Here is a 22,030-nt window from a genome sequence, read left to right as displayed (position 1 = left end):
TTGAGAATCTTCAACATTTCTAATGCTTTCAATTTCTTTGACCTCTTTGCAGACTGAATGTTAGTGTCCGCCCTAAAATTCCTATGTTGAAACCGAATCCCTGATGTGATGGTATTTGGAGGTGGGACCTTTGGGAAGTGATTAGGTTGTGAGAGTGGGGCCTTCATGAATGGGATTATTGCCTTATAAAAGAGATCCCAGAAAGCTCCCTTGCTCCTTCTGTCATGTGAAGACCCAAAACTAAGACAGCCACCTATGAACCAGGAAGTAGATTCTCACCACACACTGAATCAGCTGGTACCTTGATCTTGAACTATGAGAAACAAATTTCCATTGAAGATACCCAGGTTATAGTATTATTATAGCAGCCTAACCGGACTAAGTAGCCTAACCAGACTGTTGAAATTCTTCCTCAGTTTTCACAAAGAGATAACATTTATTTGAAGAGAAGTTTACTCCAAGCACACAGATGTATAAAAGGCTGTGAAGATATTGAGAAGCAGTTACTAGGCAGAAGGCTAGATTTTGTTTTCGTTCTTTTTTTCCCCCCTCCAAGTACAGGGCAAAAAGCCCAATTCATTTTTTACTTTACCAACTTAATCCTGAAGGATAGTCTTGCAGCCTACAAGATTCAAGATTTCAGTACAAATAGCTAGATTCAGAAACTCTAGGTGTTGTTCACAAATACTTCAGAATTGGAATATTAAATATGCAAGTGTAAAGATCTGCTGTAGACATGTGAATGATCCAGTCAAGTTTGTCACTGTAAGAAGGGTTGGGATTTACATGAATTGCTATGTGGGTATATGACAGAGGCAAAATCTTTATGCAGTGCATTTTGAATTTCTACAGCAAGAAAGAAACCATGTAGTAGAATAGGAAGAAAACTTGTTTAAAGTCTTTTTTCCTTTTTTTCCCTAATATTTCTTATTTAATTCAATACCTTGTCTTAATTCACTGCTCTGTGCAAAACATGGGTCTACTATCATTTTGCCTTAAATGACCAATCCTATTAAACAAAGAAACCTTTCTTTTTCCCCAATCAAATAATTGGTTAAACTATTAAATGGTTGCTTTCACATTTTGCATATTTAGCCCAGGATTTCATAAAGTTACTAATAGAAATAATTAGAATATTTCGTGAGCACTTGTGTGTGCCAGATACTACCTACGCTTTATTTCTCACAGCACCTTTATAAGAAAGATCTTATTACTCCCACTTTATAGATAATGCAACTGAGGCTCAGAAAGCTAAAGAACTTACCCAGTGTCAAAGTGCCAGTGGTGGTAGAATGGGATTCAAACCTTGGTAAAACAACTCACTTTGGTTCCAATTAACAAGCCATTTCCAGCAAATGTAGTTAAACATTTGAGTTACCTGGAATGATCTCATTATATAATTTTGGTCTCCTCGGACATAGGTCAAATTACTTTGAGACAGACCATCCAAGTGCTTACAGTTATTTTAGTGGTAAGTAGGTTAAACAAATTTGAAATGCAAGACTTGTTTTTTCAGGCCATAGCTCCTTGGTAAATAATTCATGATTCATTCAGCAGCTATGCTCAGTGCTACCAGTCAGTGAGGGCATTGTGGGAGATATAAATACAGAGCACAGTCTAGTGAGAGAGAAGCGTGATGTTTGAAGGGTGTAAACAAACTGCTGTTGGCATTTAAAAAAGGGAAAGATGTGTTCTATTGGAATGGATCAGAAAAGGCATCATGAAGTCCCTGCACCCAAAATGTTCTCTCTCCCAGACACCCCACGGCTCACCTCCTCACCTCTTCCAGGTTGTTGCTGAAATGTGACCTGCTTATCAGGCTTTCTCTGAGCACCCCATTTACAACCACTCCTCATTATTTATTTCCCTGCTTTGCTTTTTCCATAGCACTTAGCACCTATTGGCATACTACATGCTTATTTATTGGTTTCCTGTCTCCCGAAATTAAAATGTAAGCTGTACCAAGGCAGGGTCCTTTGGCTGTTTTGTCCACTGATAAAAATCTAGTCTAAAAACAATGCCTAACACAAAAGTTAGGGAAACACCATATATTTGTTCAATTGGTGAGAACATAAGACTTAAGGTTGGCCTGAGGAATGGATAGCATTTAGGTAGGCATTATTGGGGGGAAGAATTCCAGGTGAAGGAAATGACTTAAGCAAAGAGTGGAAGCAGCAAATTACATGGTCTGTTTGAAGAACTGTGTGCTGGTCAATTTGGATAAATTATAGAAATACGGTGAGACGTAGTCTGGAAGGACCTATGTTATGTAGATCTGAGTGATTGACTTAATTTCACAGGCAGATGGAGCCCTTGAGATTCAGAGTTTTGAAATATCCTTATTTAATATTTAATAATTAGACAAAACAGTTCCAGGTAATGCAAATGTAGGGGTAGACCCAGGGTGTGTGGGTCCTGAAGCTACTATAATTTTAGACCCTGGCAAAACAGCCTACTTGGATTCAAGTAATTGGCCATTTCTAGCAAATGTAGTTTGGCATTTGAAAAATAAAAAGAACATAAAGTAGTACAGAGAAAATGATGAATGCTAAATTAGATATGAACTCTGGCCTTGCCCCTTTCATGTCACAATGCTGAGTTGGTGCAGTGGTTAGGAGTCCTCCCAGCAGCCCTTTCTTTCCTCAGCAGCCACCAATAACCCAATTACACATGGAAGTGATTACAAGCTACATAAATATATTCTGCCAGACCCAACTTCTGTTCTTCACTAACTCTCAGAAATGCTTGTAGCCACTCAGATGATGCTAAACAAAAAGAGATGGATGGTGGCAGAGAAGTCGGAGACCCAGACTGTGACAAATTGTGAGTGAAATATCAGGGATCATGGGAACTCCTTTTTAGGATCTTGGAAGGAGACAGAACAAATGAGGGACCCTAAAGTTTTATTGGTTTCATGGTTGTCGCTTCTGGAACTCTGTGAAAGGGAATGTGATGGATTGGGAGATTGGAGGAGTGCAGGATACAGGCGATGAGGAGATGGTCGGCATGGGAGTTGGAAAAGGAGCACGTGAGGGAGGATACAAGGAAGCCACCTAGCATGGGATTCGGCCATTGACCCAAAGGAAAGAAAGGTCAAAGGTGTTGGAAGTTCTACCTCAGGATACTAAGTAGTTACCTGGGAGTGAACTGTTCTTAAAGCTAAACATTTCTCTGTACATTAAATGCTCTTTTGGTTTAGGTTTGAATACCCTACACTTATTAGATTACTGGTGCCCGAATGACTACATCTTTGGCCAGTGGAAGTGTCTTAGGGGTGGCTTCCAAATCTTTTGACATGACCCCTGTACTCTCAGACCTTCCTTGCTTTCTGGTGAGATGAGATATTCTAGGCTTGTATATTTCCTGCACCATACCTGGAACTACCATTTCCTTAATAAATACCAGGTTCTTTTAATTAGAAACTGTATTTTCATATTTTCAAGCCGTATCTGGTGTGAAGGGTGCTCATTACCAGTGGGTCAGTCTTTGTTTCTGGGCCATATCAAAGGACAGAGCCAAAAAAGGTATGTGTGTATAGACATATGCATATATATACATGCATATATTTTTCCATCTTAGGCACATGATATTTTTAAAACATTTTTAGAGGAAACTGCTTTAAATTTGCTCTATTGTTCTTTAAGCAATGAGAGCAGTAGTTTTTTTTTTTTTTAATGTTTATTTATTTTTGAGATAGAGACAGAGCATGAATGGGAGAGGGTCAGAGAGAGAAGGAGACACAGAATCTGAAGCAGGCTCCAGGTTCTGAGCTGTCAGCACAGAGCCTGATGCGGGGCTCAAACTCAGGGACCGTGAGATCATGACCTGAGCTGAAGTCAGATGCTTAACCGACTGAGCCACACAGGTGCCCCTGAAAGTAGTAGGTTTTGCAGTGGAGCCTTTGTGGTATGAATTAGTGCAGCTTTCTCAGGCAACTTACTTATAAAGAGAAATAACCAAATTCTCCTGGTATTTAAGTTTGACAAATTAGTAGTTCAGTAAGTGGAAACTCAGTGTTAGCATTTTTGAGCTGTTATGCTTTAGAATATAAAATGACCATGCTGCATTGGGACGACCTTTTGAAGTTTGCAATATTTTCATTAGAGATAACACTGAATAACCAGTAATGTTGGTTCTAACCCCACAGTCACAAACAATGACAGCCATAGTCCATTTATGATGACCTTATGGCATATAAAGAAAACTTCTCCTACTTTAATAATTTACTATAAAGTTAAAAATACAATTACACAGAACAGACAATTAAAAAAAAATCCTGTTGTGTAAATCCTTCAGTTGGCTTTGCTTTTGAGGAAGAGTATAGTTTTTTTTGTTTGTTTGTTTGTTTTTTTTTTTTTTTAGAAGAAAAAAGTTTGGGTTATATAGAACTTCAAATCCAAAGGTCTCTTCCATCCCCAACATAAACTGTAGAAATAAATGTGTTACCATGGGGATTCACCCTCAAATAGGTTTTATTGCTTATTTATATTTGAAACAATGCATCTTTAATAAAACAGTATCACTAAAAACTATGTTAGGCTATCAAATACCTCATAAATAAGGCTTTAAAAAAAATTTTTTTTTTTGGTTATTTTTGAGAGAGAGAGAGCGTGTGAGCAGGGGAGGGGCAGAGAGAAGGGAGACAGAATTGGAAGCAGACTCCAGGCTCTGAGCTGTCAGCACAGAGCTCGATGCAGGGCTGGAACTCTCAAACCATGAGATCATGACCTGAGCTGAAGCTGGCTGCTTAACCGACTGAGCCACCCAGGTGCCCCTCTCATAAATAAGTCTTGGTTAAGACATTATTTTTATGTTACAGGTAAATTTTGGTAAAAAAAAACAAAAACCACAAAAAACAACAACTACCACAAAAAATGGTCATAGGCATTGCCTTTTAAGAGAAGCAAAAAAAAAAAAAAAAAAAAGGGAGGGAAGGGGGAGGCGTTCAGTGCTGTAGAACTGATGATTGATACTCTGAACATGAAACAGGAAAATAGACTTCATCTTTTATGCCAATTGCAATAAAGTGAGAGTGGCTTCTGGAGCACTGTCTTGGGATAAATTCTGAGACCACTTCCAGCCTCCATGGGAAGGAAATGGTAATCAGTAAGGACAGAGGATCCACAGTATATATGCCATGCATCTGGTACCCATGATGAAACAGCATTAAAAACAAGCAAATCTGTAAACATCACAGCCTTACCAGATAAGCCACCCACATCCATCTTCTTCAGGTTCTTTGCCTCCAGAATGACCACAGTCAGCTTGCCAGCAGTAGGTACATAGCGAAGGGAGAAGCAGATATCACCCAGTTTCTCTTGCTGTGAAAACCAATAAGAGAATATAAGTGACTCTGTGAATGAAGGTGAATATAGTTTGTACACATACATTGCAAATTCCTCAGGAGGAAGATTAGGACAATTAGAATTTGAAAGTGCTCGGGTTCCTTGGCATGTACCCAGTGGTCTTTCATTCACTAAGATCTGAAGAGTGATTGTAACCCATTTCAGTTTTAAATAGCTCATCTATACTTTATCATTCATCAAAATATATCCATAATTCAACAGTTCAGGAAATGAGACTGAGATGACATTTTTAGAAATTCCACTCTGAATAGCACCACAATGCTTTTGGCACAATTTCATAACTTTATTAAATGGCTTTGAAAAGAGCCTAGCACTCCTTTAGCAGAATCAATCTGCCTAAATTTGTCTTTTTACCTTTCAAATAGGATTATGTCTACTACTTTAGATTTTTAGGAAGGGGACTTGTATTACTGTTAGACTGACTTTTTTAAAGAATTTTTTTAATTTGGCATTTTTATTTACAAGTAAGCTCTACACCCAATCTTGAGAGCAAGAGTCACATGATTTACCAAGTGAGCCAGCCAGGAGCCCTTGGACTGAATGGTTAATGAGAAATTCAGAATTCCTAGGAGTGGAAGGGCAACAAGTAGAAGTTTTTGCCCATTCAGTTTTACTCATTTCAAGTGAGATCTGACTATTCCCTTATTCTCCCCTTATTTGTACAAATCTAAGCAGTAGGTTGGAAATTTGAAATGTACAGTCATACAAAGCACCTCCTAGCCCCTCAGGTTATTTCATTGCTTTCCTACTTTAGGCCTAAGGAACAGTCACCAGTCCTGTACTCTGACATTTCTGAACATTTGATTCAGTTTAAAATGATGGTATATAGAAGTTTTACTTTTTCTCAGAACTCCTATGGGTTCGCACCCCTTAGTACCTTCTTAGGATAACTAATTCAGAGCCATGATATTGTTCAGCATGAGTAGAATTCTTGCATTCACATGTGTAAGTATGAGAATGGGCGGGAGACTGAAGGATCTAAACTATATTTTTAAGTTTATTTTGAGAGCAATAAAGTGAGCAGGGAAGGAGCAGGGAGAGAGAGAATCCCAAGCAGGCTCAGCACTATCAGTGCAGAGCCCCATGTGGGGCTTGATCCGGCAAACTGTGAGATCATCACCTGAACCAAAATCAAGAGTCAGACAACTAACTGAGCCACCCAGGTGCCCTAAACTACTGACACAGGAAATTAGGTATTATGGCAAATCAAGGTTTATTTCTTAGAATACCTTCCTGCCCCCCCCCTCAAAAAAAAAGTGAATTCTGATTCTACAGATGATGGTTGTATCCGACATCTGCAGTTGGACTCAATGTAAGAATAAGGTACAGAAGGCCTTCTCATGTTATGTTCTTATTATGACTGTATTTGGCCTTATTGATGACTTTATGTGCTAAATCAGCCCAAGTCTCCAGTGTAGAAATAACTGCCTAGATGTAATTTAACAACCTCAGGAAATGTAATTCCTTTTACTGGCCATAAAGCCATATTTTAAAAAGGAAAGTGAATCTACATGTTCTGATTTATCTATAGGTGAAAAATAATGTTCTCTGTGTATGTGAGAGAGAGAGAGAGAGAGAGAGAGAGAGAGAGAGAGAGAGAGAGGAGTTTGTGCTTAAGTAATGCTTTATTGGAAGCATAATATGAGTTTATAATCCCAATTGATTCCTTGAGTCCTCATAGCATCTTATCCATCTCTTATGTCACTAAGGACTCTTTGTTTATTATGCACATGTCTTAATTTTCCTATATGACTATAAACTCCTTGAAGACTGGTCCTTGTCTGAAATATCACTTTCCATGCATTCTCAAAAAAGTAAATAAATGGAAATTTTAGATAATATCACTGTTTTGAATTACCTAGGTCATATCTCCCTTCCACTAATGTAGATAATAGTAACTTGTAATGTGCTAAATTCACCCGAGATGCCTACTTATTCTCTAGGAATTAATTTACACATGAAGAGAATCTGGTAGAATAAATTCCATTTCATAGTCTGAAAATACAGAATGGGAATCAATACCCTAGAAATTAATACAGGGTGTGGACAGATTCATCTGAACCTTATAAGAGAAATATAAATGAACAAAATTGCTGTTCAAAAATACTCATTAGGAGGATTCATTTTGCAGGATTCTATCTTTTTGCCACAGTACCCTCCCTGGGGCACTCACTGTCTTGCAGAACCAGGTGACTCTAACTGTTCTAGTTAGGCGCTTTAGATATGACTGTTCTCTCTTAAACAGCACCTCTTTTATAGTCCAGTCTAAAGATACAGTTTATGGCATCTCAGTTGTTTCAAGAAACATCACAACTTATCTTTGTTCTAATACTTCTTTATTATTCAATCTTATGAAACATAGGGAATTCTTAAGATTTTGCATAATATCTAGTTTGAAAGGGAGTGGTTACAGAGTTTGAACCTCCCATGCCTCAGGTAGGAGAAGTGTGTAGTTACCTGTAATTGTAAAGTTATGGAGTGGAAGAAGAATGAATGTTTGGGGGGGGGTGGTGAATAAAGATGGATGTTTTGGGAGAAAGGAAATATGGAAAAATGCTTATTTAGCACCAGTTAAGGATTTACATTTAATCCTTAATTTAGGAACTTGAACGTATGAGATTTCACATGCTATAAAACTATAACTGGTATGGCGAATTAGTAACTTAAAAATACATGTTTATTCAATTGAAGTTACTTTTTAGTGTATGAAAATCTTCTTCCTTCTGGATCTGTAGGCCACTTGAAGGCTAGTCATTATTTGGGAATTTGTATTCTTTGTGGCATCATTTTCTTGAAAAAGGTGAAGGCATCCAATTCATATGAACCTTTATCTTATTAGTTACATTTTTTGAGTTGTAACTATCTGAGTATAAGTATATGCTTTTACTAATTCCTTAAAAAGCAACTTTAGAGGCACCTGGGTGACTCAGTCGATTGAGCATCCAACTCTTGGTTTCAGCTCAGGTCATGATCTTGAGGTTCATGGGTTTGAGCCCTGCATCAGGCTCTGCACTGATAGGGTAGCCTGCCTGGGATTCTCTCTTCCTCTCTTTTTGCCCCTCCCCTGCTCTCTATCCCTCTCCCTCTCCCTCTCTAAGTAAATAAATAAACATTTAAAAAAGTAGCTTTAATAATTCTCTAAAACGAAATTTGAGAATTGGGGTAACTTCTGTTACATGCTGGTTTGACCCTTGGTTTAAGGCATTTCTAAATAGGATCGCAGTGTGTTTTTCATATGTTGTGGATGAGGTGGGAACCCTAAGTTCATGTGAAGCAAGAAAAGCCAAGATATGCACCCTAGAGATGCTCTGATGCCACCCCGCCAAGGACATAGCTGTCAGAGCTCTGCATGGAGCTGACCTCTTCCGAAGGTGTGTTCTATTTGGCCATGGCTGAAACAGGCTTATGTCTGAGGCTTACGTTGTAAGCATGTGCTGTTACTTTAGAATCTTAGATTGATGGTCTCCTACCAGTATGACTTGTAGGAAAACAAGTATTTTCTTCTCCTCCATAAAACCTTTCCCTGAACTTCTGTGATTAGATGGAGATGCACTTCTGTTCCTAGAGTCTTGTTCTAGCCTATGAAGGCTTTATCTCTGGTCACTTACACAGAAGAACTGGAATGATCTGATAGTTGTATGTGGACAGTTTTATGTCAACCTCCCTTACTTAATAGTTTTCACATGTCAGTTTGCAAGAAAGATGGTTGGGTAGCAATATGCTCCTTTAAAATTTTTTTTAAAGTTTTATTTATTTTGAGAAGAGAGAGAACAAGCAGGGGAGGAGCAGAGAGAGAGGGAGAGAGAGAATCCCAAGCAAGCTGTGCACTGTCAGTACAGAGACTGATGTGGGTCTTGAAGGCATGAACCATGAGACCATGATCTGAGCTGAAACCAAAAGTTTCAACTGACTGAGTCTCCCAGGTGCCCCAGCAATAGCCTCCTTTGATGGTAAGCCTCATTATGTATCACTTTAAAGTTTGAGAAACCAAGACTTTCTACACTTAAAAAAAAAAAAGTTTTCTTTATTGGGGTTCTGGTGATGAGAAACATAAGTGGTTCTTGGAAAACTTCCAGAGAAAGATGATCCCCAAACCTACATCTCAGATGCTTATTTGTCCTTGACAATTCTATGTCTTTTCTCAACAACAGTAGGTACTGTTATGCCTCTTTTATTCATGAAGAGTTTGAGACCCAGAGGTTACATATGGTTACATGGGCATCTCAGTGCAGAACTGAACCAAGGTCCTTTGACTCAAAATAATGAGTTTTCTGTATTGTCAGACTGGCATCTGGAATGACAAACTAATGCTCCAACCGACCACCCACTTAGATACTCCACTCTCACTTTAAATTCATTCTAACTAAATGTGTTCATCACCAAATCCTCCCCTTGACTATTATTTCCAATACCCCTTTCTGTTAGGGTCTCTAAGTAATTGGTTTCCAGTGACCAATGTTCCTCCTGTTTTCCTTTAGTCTTTCAGCCCATACGTCTTGAAATTTCTGTCTTTGCCAATGTCTCTCAAATTGGATTAAAAAATGTTTATTTTGAGAGAGAGAGAGAGAGAGAGAGCGTGAGCGCACGTGAGTGCAAGGGAGGGGCAGAGAGAGGGAGAGAGGATCCCAAGCAGGCTCTGCTCTGTTAGCACAGAGCCTGGCATGGGGCTCGAACCCATGACTGTGAGATCATGACCTGAGCTGGAACCAAGAGTCGGATGTTTAACTGATTGATCCACCCAGGTGCTCCTCAAATTGGATTTTTAAATTTTACTTAATTTTTCCCCATCATGATCAATGCAACCTCTACCCTCATCACCTCTACCTCCAATATGACCTCCATCTCTGATATTTGTCATTGTCACCATCACTATCACCACCTCCATTACTTCTACCTCTACTGTTTGAGATCAAGTTCTGGACACTTCGGTCATGTTTTTTCTGCAACAGTCTGATGAAAGATCTCATTAGTCATAGTTTCTCCAAAGACTATTTACCAATGCCATTTTCCTGACTTTCAAGAAACTCTGTACTTTGTCTCTGCACTAACTATCCAAACCTTCTCCTTCTACTTCACTATCTGCTCAACCTTCAGAATCTATTTTGAATCTGACCTCTTCTCCCTACTTAAAGGCCTTCACTCCAGTGCAGGTAGGGAGAACAAAAGCATTGATTTGCAAAAGACTCTCGGTTTTAGCCTTAAAATTCCTGTATACCCTGAAAAACCTCAGTCCCAGGCAAACTGTTATGATTTATAACCTTAGGCCCAAGTTCTCATTCCTGGCCTACACCTCTCTGATAGCCTCCTAATAGCCTTTCTGCTTCCACTCTTGCTCCTTCCTAGAGTTTTTCTCACCTATGAGGTAAAGGGATCCTTTTAAAATGGAAATCTAATCATGAGACTGTCCCTATTTAGAGCCCTTTCATGTCTTCTCATTTCACCTAGAATCCTCCATATTCCTCGGACAAGAAGGCCCATGTGGTCTGACCCTCTGCTTCGTACAGTGCTCCTGATCTTTCTCTTCTCAACATATGCCAGGCACACTTCTACCTCAGGGCCTTTGGCCTTACTGTTCTTTCTATCTGCAATATTCTTGCCCCAGATACTATCATGGGTTGTTCTATTAGTTTATTCAGCTTTCTGATCCTGTGTCACTTCTTTAGAATTTTTATATGGCCATCCTATATAAGGTCCTATCTGGTCCTAAATATACACACTACTTGTCCTCTTGCCCTGCTTCTTTTTCATCCTACCATATGTCCCTTAAAGTTCCTTTATGTTTGTTTAGGTTTTCCCCACTAGAATAGGTTTACAAGAGAATTGTTCTTCTCATGGCTATGTTGTAAGCCCTAGAATAGTGGCTGGCACAGAGTCAAGGTCCATATATGCCTCTTGTATGAATAAACTTAGAGTCCCTTCCATCAAATACAGTCAGATTGCTCCCCACATTATCCTTTATTGCTACAGGTCAAGTTCTCCAGGGAAACAGACTCAGATTTGAAGGCAGGAGATTTATTGTGGTGTGTCCTTTGGGTCAACATGTGTGTGCAAGTGCAGGAAGCAGAACTGCACAGGTGGAAATGTTGGGCTATGATGCAGTCCTATCAAAGGCCTCAGCCAATCCTATGGGGAGCTCTGGAGCTGGGACAGCACTTCAGATACATTATGAATTCTTAAAAGGGGTGAAATTTTTATGCTCCTGAATCCACCAGTCATTCATTGTGGACAGTCCCCACATTTTGGACCAGGGGGTCTTTTCTGCTGAGGGCGATGCTGAGAAGGAGGGACCCAGTTATGAGCCATCAATGCTCTGGGCAGCCAGTGGAGTAAATATCAGCCATCAATGCTCTGGGCAGCCAGTGGAGTAAATAATTTGTCCATAAAGATGGTACAAGATTGCGGTGTGTGTGGGGGTGGGGGTGGGTGGGGGGGCAGTTCACCAAAACAATGACTACATTTCTTCTATTAGTTCTTACCACCAAGTTTTTTGCAGTCAGGAAATCCATCTGCAATATCTTTAGGGCTGTTTGCCTAATAAAATTACTACCCCTGACCTTCAGGCCTTAGTCCAAGTCTGCATCTTTTTAACAAAGTATCTTTTTACTATTCTAGCCTGTATACATTTCTGCTAGTGATCACTTTATGGCCAGCAGCATAGTGCCTAGAGATGATTCCCCCCCCCCCATTTCATATGTCAGTTTCCTTCATCTTAAACCCCAGAAGGACAGGGATTGTACTTGATAAGCCCTCACGATCTACCTTATTAGGTAGTATAAATAACTGTTGATTGTTTTGAAATGAGAGCCTCACCAAACTTTTTGCTGCATAAACAGCACAGACACTAGTGCTTTATCAACAGTATATCCAGTTTAATCAAAGAGTCAACTAATGACTATATTTGGAGCTCCTTCTTTGTGCCTGCTGCCATAGACATTGCCATGTTAGGCCTTTCATAAAACTAGAAATGAAAACATTTCTGGAAATGTAGTTTTTATAAGATAATTTTGAAATCCTATAGAGTTGCAGCCGACAGATGAGTGCTTTTGCTGGTGTGATTATCTCACGAAGGGGCCTTATTACTATTAGGAATTTCAGCTTTATGTATAATTTATTTTAGTCAATTGCCTTGATCACTAGGTGGAAACTGCCAGTTAGTGTGAGAAAGTTCCAACTGTGAAATTCAGAGAAATTAACCTGCTCTTTTAGAATACGGAGCTGACAATCAGAAAGAACCTTTGTTCTGAGAAGCTTGACAATTCCGTTTTTTTTTTTTTTTAAAGCAGCCACTGAATAGAGTAGACACAAATTAATGATTTAATAGACAACTACAGCAATGCCTTTACTTTTTGAAAAACATTACATATAGATATTAGAACAGAGGTCATCTACAATGGATAAATAAAAAGCTTGATTTAAAATGAATATTTATTTGATGGCTTCTGTAGCACCATCCATCATTTTATATATAAAAAGAAGGGTTCACTTTAGTGACCTTTGCAAGTGGAGCTAAGTTCACGAGCTTGTTGGAAATGCTGTACTTTAGAATGAGTTTTAAAAAGGTACCTGAATTGACTTAATGCTGTGACATTTTACAAGGACATATTCTATTTATGTTAATCTTAAGATTTTTCTGTGTGTCAAGTTGGTGATAGCTTCTCTGAGTTGAGGGTTTTTCTCTGAGGTTGGGAGTCTATTTAAAGGTGACAAATAAAAAATGGCAGCCTAAAATTTTTGAAATGAAAATTCAGATTATTTGCATATTCTTCATTTATGAAAATACTAGGACATTCTCCAGTTAAAAAGGGATAATGTCAAGTTTTTCATCTTAATAAGAGTTGCTTTAAATATATCCTTTGGGTGGTGGTAGCTTTCAAATTCATTTTATTCCCACAACTATACTCATATCACTGAAGTATCTGCCAAATCAGTATTTACATCTAATAGTCCAGATGGTCACAGTATGAAATGTTGCTATGGATGTATCCAGGCTGAAAAGACTAAATCTGGCCTAGTGTACAAATACACAGTAAATTGCTCAGGTGAATGAGACTGTATGTTGTGTCTTTGAATACTTATTTTATGAAGATACTATATATAACCTATTAATTCTGTACTCATTCAATTACTCCTTCATTCCTTATTTAAAGAAAAATAGGTTGCACTATAGACTCTTCTAGGCTCCATGGATACTTAGATGAGTAGGAGGACTTTATGAACTTGCAGATGTAGTGACCTTCTGTCACTGGAGTGACAGATGCAGATGGAGAATAATAATACAGTTCAACTGCACCAATGCCATGGGAGCAAAGAGGAGAAGGTTGAAACCCTCTAGGGTCTAGTAACAGAACTAAGGAGGGGAGGACTTTAATTGGAGATATTTATCCCTAATAATCACAGTTTCTTGGGCCATGCCAAGTGCATATTCTTTGTAAAAACTAACGTGCTTCCCTTGCAAATATAGCTTTAAAACAAATCTCCTAGCTCTCCCCTTTCAATCAGAGCTAGTACATAATGCAGGGCGAAAGCGGGACTGATTAGTAAATGTCCTACTGAGTGCCTGAGCTGAGATAGAAAGGTCAACAGGAAGATTTGGTGTGAACCATGTGAAGAAGAGGGCAAAAATGTTCTAGACACAAGGATGCACCTACAAAGTCCTGTAACTGCTTAAACCAAATTACTCTTCTCCAAGTTTAAAATTCATGTAATCAAAGACGGATATCAGCTTTATGATTTAGATCTTCAAAATTTCCTTTTAATTTATTGTGACTAAGAAATACATGTGTAGTCTTATTAGAAATAATGGAAACATAGATATTCTGATGTCAAAACAAGAATGATTAAAGTAGAAAATCAAAATGCCTATTAAAAATAAGTAACAGCACAGTACACTGCAGAGCAGTGAACTGAGGTGGGTATTTACTAGTTGGTCATGCAACGGATATTTATTGGACATCTCGTAGATGTCAGGCACTGTTCCAGACACTGGGACACAATACAGCATGAAAAAATCCAATGGGCAAAATAAACATCGTAAAATATAAGGCAAAGTAGTTACAAGAGTGCCTGACACATACAATAGCAAACACTCATATACTACATTTTAACAAAAATCCTATTTTAACTGCCCTCTTTTCTAGGTAGTACCACATCCCTCTGCTCCTTTTCAGAGCCAAACTTCTTGAATGAATTGGTGATAATCACTGTCCCTATTTATTCATGTTCCACTGATTTTACTCTCTATTTTATTGAAACGGCTTCTGCTAAGGTTTCAAATGATCTTCATTGTAGCCATAAATATTTTTGTAACCTGAGGTCTAGGCAGATTTGTTGACATCCCTCTCTTCCTTGGGTTCTGTAATACAGTGCCTTATTGATTGGTTTATCTGCCCTCTGGCAACTCATATTTGGTCTTGGTCTTTCTCAAGCTTTGGTCTTAGCCCATTTCTTTTCTTCATAAACTAATAGAGGCATACCCTGGAGATCTTGCAAGTTCAGTTCCAGACTGCCACAATAAAGCAGATATCACAAATAAAGTGAATCAAATGAATTTTTTGGTTTCCCAGTGCATCTAAAAGTATATACTACACTGTAGTCGATTCAGTGTGCAGCAACATGCCTAAAAATGTATGTACCTTAATTAAATTCTTTTTTATACCTTAATTAAATTGTTTACTACTAAAAATGCTGACCATCACCTGAGTTCTCTGCAAACTGTAATCACTGACCACAGGGTCACCATAACAAATACAATGAAAAAGTTCAAAATATTACAAGAATTACCAAAATGTGACAGAGATACGAAGTGAGCAAATGCTGTTGGAAAAATGGCATTGATAGACTTGCTTCACAAACCTTCAATTTGTAGGAATCTCGATAAAGTGAAGTGCAGTGAAACGAAATATGCATGTATTACCACAGTCTATGGCTTTAGTAACAATGTAGAAGTGATTGTCAAGTGCCAAGTTTGTATCTTGACTTGAGATATTTTGTCTGAGCTCCAGACTCATATATCCAGCTGCCTACTTGTCATTTCCACATGAGAATATTTCACACACATCTTTGACTCAAGTGCCAAAAATGGAATTCATGATCTTCCTCACAAATCTTTCTCACTCTATTTCAGTAATTGGTACCTGCATCCAGCTAGTTGCTCAGTCCAGAAAAATGGGCATTACCATTGATTTCCTTAGAGTTCAGATTTTTATCTGTTAGAAATCTCTCAGGTGGGTTCACTTGTTTTCATTCCTACCCAATAAATTTCATATTCCAATATGAGAATATTCATCACTCTAATCCAATAATTGGTCATCTAGATTTTTCCAGTAGTCTTAGTTGGTTTCCTTAAATTTATTCCTGAAATAGTGAGCAGAATCACCTTATAAATAACAGATCTCAAAACCCTCAGGTAGGTATCATGTCTCTCCCGAGATAAAGACCCACATCTTTGCCATCAGTTGGAATATTCTCAAAACCATCACATAAACTGTTCCTTTTTCTTGACACACTCTGTCCTCTTTATTCATCTTTCAGACCTCATTTCAAAATTCATTTAGAGAAACCTTGATTCACCAGACTAAATAAGGCTCTTCTTATATATTCTATAGTAGCCCCCCCAATGTTTCCTTTGAAATACTGACTATAATAATCATATATTATAATCATGTACAATAATTATAATCACATTTTTTGCATTGTATCCCAGTCCCATGAATTTGATCATCTTTGCATAGTGTCCTTTCATCCATATGCATACTGCTTGGCACATAGAAGATGGTTGGTACATATTTATTGAGCCCAAGAATGAATACATGTTTACTGAAGGCTCCACTCTGTCACAGACTACTCACTGCTTGTCAGAATCTATTTAGAAGTAGGATTAGTAATCTATTCCACTTTCTGTGGTTTGTAGAAAATGAGCAACACTTAGTCTTGATCTTAATTCAGTTTACCAAGCCCTTATTTTATATTTTCAGTATGTCAGTCATGGTGCAAGGTGCTGGGGAAAAAAGGGCTGATTAAAACTTGTTCTTGCCCTTAAACTTACTCTGTGCTAGGGAGAATAGGCATAAAACAAAAGTTCAACATAAAATGGTAAATGCCATTGCAGAAACATGTTTTAGGAAGAACCACTATGGAGAAGGTAGAGGAACTTGTTGTGGTTAATTTTATATGTGAATTTCGTGTGTAGGGTAAGGGAGTGTGAACAGAACAGAGAATGGAAAGGGAGTACCAGAAATGTCCTTGTCAAAAGATTCTTCATGCTGTCATACGCTGTGGTGCCTGAAATATCATCATTCGTTCCCTTTTGCTGAAGCTTCAGATCTCTAGAAGCCCTTTAAAGTGATATGAAATGCTGTTTTGCCCCCTAGTGGATGATATAACAATCCATTTTGGTATTAAATTTTGATAGTTTTTTTGGTTATGGAAGATTTGTCTAAGTGAGTGGAGATGGGCACAACTGGAGACGATTGTGGTTGTCTATAAGTTGAGATGCTGCTTTAGAGGAGGGCATAATGGGAATCCAGGTAAATGACCAATTGTAGGAGGACACGTGAAGAAGGGAAATAATGGAAAATAGTTGGGAAGGTATCCAAAGACAAACCTTTACCAAGTTGCCTTGTTTCTTTAATGTTCTCCCTATGTTAACTACATGTCCTTGATTTTTTTTTTTTTTTTTTTTTTTTTTTTTTAAGGGAGGGCAGGGGTCAGGCCCAATTTTAAATATTCCATTCTTGTCTTAAAGGGACTTTGAGGCTCTTGGGTAAAGTGGACTGTTAACACTAGTTCTGATCATTCAAATAACTATTTTAATCTTCTATAGTAAAATGTAGACACCAAGTAATTTTGAAATATGGGCAATATATTTCTAAATAAAAATGCGAATTTGATCTGTGCACTTAATTATTTACAGTGTTTCCTTTTATCTAGAAGGTGGGTCATTGATCTTGGAACATTCATAAAAAACAAAACAAAACAATGCCAGGTAATCCGTGGAAGGCGTTGTTTGGCACTTTTGACCCTGAGAAGTGTTACCTCCAGTGGCAGAGATACACATTTGAATGATTTCTACATAGGCTTATGTTAATATTGCAGCATTAAATTTTTACTAGTATACTAAGCAAAACTGCAAAGACTTTGTATCCTGACCTTCTGTCACTTGTAGTTACGTTTACTTGTGTATCCTAACCAACTTGAGGGGATACTATGGGGGAATACGATCTTGACAGACAAAGCTCAGTAGCCAGGGTGTTGTTTTATCCAAAGAATACTTTCCCCTTTTTAGTTACAGGATGTTGGTGACTAAGAAGAAATCTGGAAGGAAGGGCAGTGCCTCACCAATTCACATCATTGGTGCAGGAAGGTTTTCCTTCTCTTCCTCATAAAGGGGTAAAAGAGAAGGTGAATGCTGAACAGACCCAAGCTGTGCCACTAACCAGCTCAAGGGGGTGCTCTAAGCAAATTCTTCCCTTACTGTTGAATTAGATAAGTAGCACTTGCCGTATCTTTCTGTGAGGATTACATAAGACCTACATGTGAGAGGGGGGGCGAACATGAAATCTGGGAGAGAACCAAAGGAAGGTGATAAAAAGAGCGTGGTATAGACAGGCGAGTTAGAGAAACTGGTGAGGGGAGAAAAGCTACTTAAAAGCAAGGTTAGGGAGGTCAGAGGGGGCCAACCCAGCTTCTCCACTCTGGCTTCAGCTGGTTGTGGGTCTGTCCATAGCAAATGGAAGCCTTGGAAAAAAAGAGAAGACAGGGAAGAAAAGCTGATGAATTGGGCAGGGGAGAAAACCAGAGAAACGAATAGAATAGAGAGAAAAAAATCCAAGGAAGAGGGTAAAGAAGAAAATGTTCATCTATTTCATTTTCCATTATAAAGAGGGCAGAAGGAAGAGAGAAGATAAGGAAAATAAAACAACTTGGGAACGGTGAGGAAAAGCAGTGGGAGGATTTTGAAAGGTTTTTGTGTGGATTCACTTCATAAGGGATGAGACCTGCCTGGTGAGATGCCATGAGGGTGGGACCTTAATTACTAGTTCAACGGGGAAGAACCCAGGAGACATATTTGCAGTCATTCAAGTTCACAGAAATAAAGAATTGATGTGAACCTCAGATGGCAGAGAAGATGGATATATCTTGTAGACTGTGTCAGAGGGAAAAGCACAAGGCACTGTGGTGATTTCCCTGAGCAAGCTAAAACGCTCTTGGTTCTCTTCAGGATTGAAACGGGAGATACAGGTTACGACAGCCTCATTAGGGGAAAAAAATACTGTGATCTCTTGAAGCTTCACTAATGGCAGCTGGGAGATTTGACATTAGGATAGGGAAATAGAAAAGTGTAAAGTAGGAAGCCCATTGAGAGGAACGTGGGCACTCTATCTTCCAGTTATTTGTTATTCAGGGCAGAGATGCATTCTGGTGGTGGTGGGAACAGCTAGAGATGTCCTTTACATGTGTGTCAGCAAATCATATGAGAAAAAAATGCCTGAAGATAAAAAGTCTTAGATAAGAACAAGGTAGCACGAGGAGGTTAGCAAGAAGGGAAGGTACGTGTTTTGGGGTAGGTTGCCCCTGAAAGTTGCTTTTGGGGACTTTTGGGGGAGATGTAGGAAACTATTATTGACTGAAAGGGGGAAAATTTATTCTCATTGTCTACAATAAGGCAAGAGGGAAGTTAATGCTCAGAAGGGATTGGTTGTGTGTGTGTGTGGGGGGGGTATTGATACTCATCTGTAGGGGGAAGGGTACCACCTAGAGTGGGGGAATGGGTTCTTGGAAAGGGAAAACATGGGTTAGAGGTGGGTGTGAATGTGTAGTGAAAAGGAGAAAAGTTAGAAAAGACCAGGTTTGTGAATGCACCTGGCTCTCGTAATCTTGATGAGCAAAGAGAATTAAGACAGCAGAAATGCAAGAATCCAGGTTAAACACAACCATCCTTTAGATAGACTCTTGGAAATGGTGGTCTCTTTTGAAAAGATGTTTGAAAATACAAAGGGCATCCATGAAAATGACGCCAGAATACAAGATAAAGGCCATAGACCTAAAAAGGAAAATTAAAAAAGTACTGTACAAAGTAGTATCAAAGTAGATGTATACAGCAGAGATGTTGCTACATGAAAGCAATTTCATTTGGGGTTGCAGGAAATAGAGCAAGAACTATACTTGCATGTTCTTGACTGCCCTGTTACTGTGCCTTCAGTCTTTGAACATATTGGTTCCTTTGCCCAGTATAACCTTCCTTCCTTTGTTTTTCTACTGCATTCCTACTTACTTCTCAACTGTTAACTCTTTAGGTGTCTTTCCCTGACTACACTCAGAGTTTGGCCCTTCTTCCCTCTTTGTGTTTCCACGATCAACCTTTGCAAACTCAGAATAGACTTGTAATATTATACTCTAGATGTCTGCTGCTTCTGTCTGCCACTTTCATTAAGTAAGGTCTGGATTTTAATCTGTTTTGACTAACACTGTGTTTGCCATATGGCTAAAGGTCAGTATAAAGTTACAGGTCGAGAAAGATGGTGTCTTACTGTAGAAGGGCACAGGAAAGAAAAAAATGGCAATTCTTAATTTTTGTGCTAGCGTAGAAAAAGTTTGGAATTAGTTGGTCAAGACTGAGGGGGAGTGGAAGTGAAAGGCTGTGTTGTATGCACTAGTGATAGAGAAGAAAACCCTATGTCTAGCACATAGCTGATAAACTTTCTTTAGAGTTAAGGTATCATTTGGATTTCTGATTAAAAGCAAAAAGTGGAAGTGGGATTTTGGGGATCAAACTTCCTGGGAGAGTAGGTATATCGAAGACAATGGATGAAGATCATTGGGAAAATAACTTGGCAGGGTAAAAATGTAAAAGAGCCAAAGAGAAAACAATTACAAGTTGGCAAGATTGAGTAGGCTTTAAAAATGATACATGAGTAACACTGGAAATTTCTTTAGTTTGATGGTTGGATAGAAATTGTAACTCGTTTTATATATAATAACTCAGCTACCTTTTATGACATATGGTAAGAATAAAATGAGATCAAGGGTATAAAAGATTTAACTGAAAGGTATTAATATTTTTCTTGCTAGCTTAGTATCATTAGAATAATCATTTTTAAAAAGTTTCCCCTACTTCTTTGCTTCATTATTATCTTTTTTTAGACATCAAATAGCTGGATCTTGTAGAGATGCAAAAGAATCCTCATTACTTGATGACCTAATAGCTGAGGTGGAATATTTGAATTTCTGAATAGGTATAAAAGTCAGTTTTGACTCTGGCCATTTTAGTCCTTTTTAGGGGAATAATGACCCTCTGTGGATGGAACGTTATGGGAGTTGTAAGAATTCTGTACTTGGGATGAAGTGTTTTTTTTTTGTTTTGTTTTTTTTGGTTTTTTTTTGTTTTTTTTTTGGTGCTACAAGCATGTTGCACCTGCTTGGTAGTTTCACTGTGAAATCAGATTGTGGGTAATAGAAACAATCCTTCTCATGCACAGTCCCTATAGATTTTGGGTATAGATGAGATCTGTGGAACAGCATATATCTATCGGCATAGTCTAGGAATTTGAAATTTTTCATCTTGAATATATATGACTGACTTGAAGCAATGTGAAGTTCACTTAACCTTGGTTACCTCCTTCAGAAAACAGGTCAAAGTGATGAATGCAAAGGTGGTAAGTGAACACCTGACAACGTCCACATTAATCTCCTAGTTTCTTAGTGAAGCTGTCTCACCTGCAGATTACTTGTTTTCAGAGTTTTTGACTTCTATCTCTTCGTTGGTGATATTCTGTTCTCATTCATTTCTGCTTAAAGGTTATGTAGCTAATTAGTGTATTTCTCATGTAGGCCTTAAACACGTTGCATGTTGTGGCAGTTACAGAGGAAGTCAAGATCATCTCTAAGCATATTTGGAATTCAATTTGCCAAGATTTCACAAATTGTTCATTTTACAGAAACAATTTAGTTTCCATCTGGTTTGCCTAGGGGAAAGTTCAGTGGTGTTCATTGTTAAGAAAATCAGAACATCATTAGAGAATTCAGTCGTCCCTTGGATGGAAATGTGGGTGTCGCTAAATCACACAGTGCAAAAATAGTTTATCGGCAAGTGAGCTATGATATAGATTTGAATGGAAGCCACTCTCTGAGACAAAGAAAACACATAGGTACATCTTAGTTGCTGTATTTTGCATGTATTCAGACCAAAAATTGGAGTGACCCTGCTGAGATTTCAGAAATTTTTTAGTTACGTAAAATACATCAGATTTTTATAAGCGATGATTACTAAATGAATGTTTTAAAGCGTGTGTTATGCAATTGTTAAGTCATTTTAAACTATGATAATTTCCCCCTTTATTTGTATTGGCATTCTGGCTTTCACCTTTCGAGCATCATATTTTTATGAAAGACGCTTACTATGTTTCTAGGAAATAGAAATGAGAAAACTGACCATACATTTCTGGTCCATTTCACCAGAGGACTTTTATCATTTTATTAGGATTTTTTATCAGTGGTTTTTATCTATTATTATAGTATATCCTGTTAATGGAAATCAGTACTAATTTTTTAAAGGACTTTTTCAAATGTGAAGTCACGTAAAAGCATGTTTACCAACACTGTACCTTAAAAGAGTCTGTAGATTTCCATGAAATCTATGTCAGTAAAGTAGTAACCATTGTTATTCA

General features: G+C 38.2%; 1 protein-coding gene across 2 annotated transcripts in view; it reads right to left on the bottom strand.

The window, feature by feature from the left end:
* SYT1 (synaptotagmin 1) overlaps window positions 1-22,030 on the bottom strand; it is a 210,932-nt gene that overhangs the window by 93,720 nt on the left and 95,182 nt on the right. For both annotated transcript variants that reach the window (XM_047067005.1, XM_047067006.1), the window contains exon 6: window positions 5,204-5,321. In XM_047067005.1, the coding sequence (XP_046922961.1) occupies window positions 5,204-5,321 (118 nt within the window). The remainder of the gene's footprint in view (window positions 1-5,203; window positions 5,322-22,030) is intronic.

The sequence above is a fragment of the Lynx rufus genome, unplaced genomic scaffold (genome assembly GCF_022079265.1).
Source record: "Lynx rufus isolate CCGP_SWC_20201006 ecotype Redwood Valley unplaced genomic scaffold, mLynRuf1.p SCAF_7, whole genome shotgun sequence".
NCBI classification, from domain to species: domain Eukaryota; kingdom Metazoa; phylum Chordata; class Mammalia; order Carnivora; family Felidae; genus Lynx; species Lynx rufus.
The sequence above is the reverse complement of the archived record's forward strand: the minus strand, read 5'-3'. Positions and strand labels throughout refer to the sequence as shown.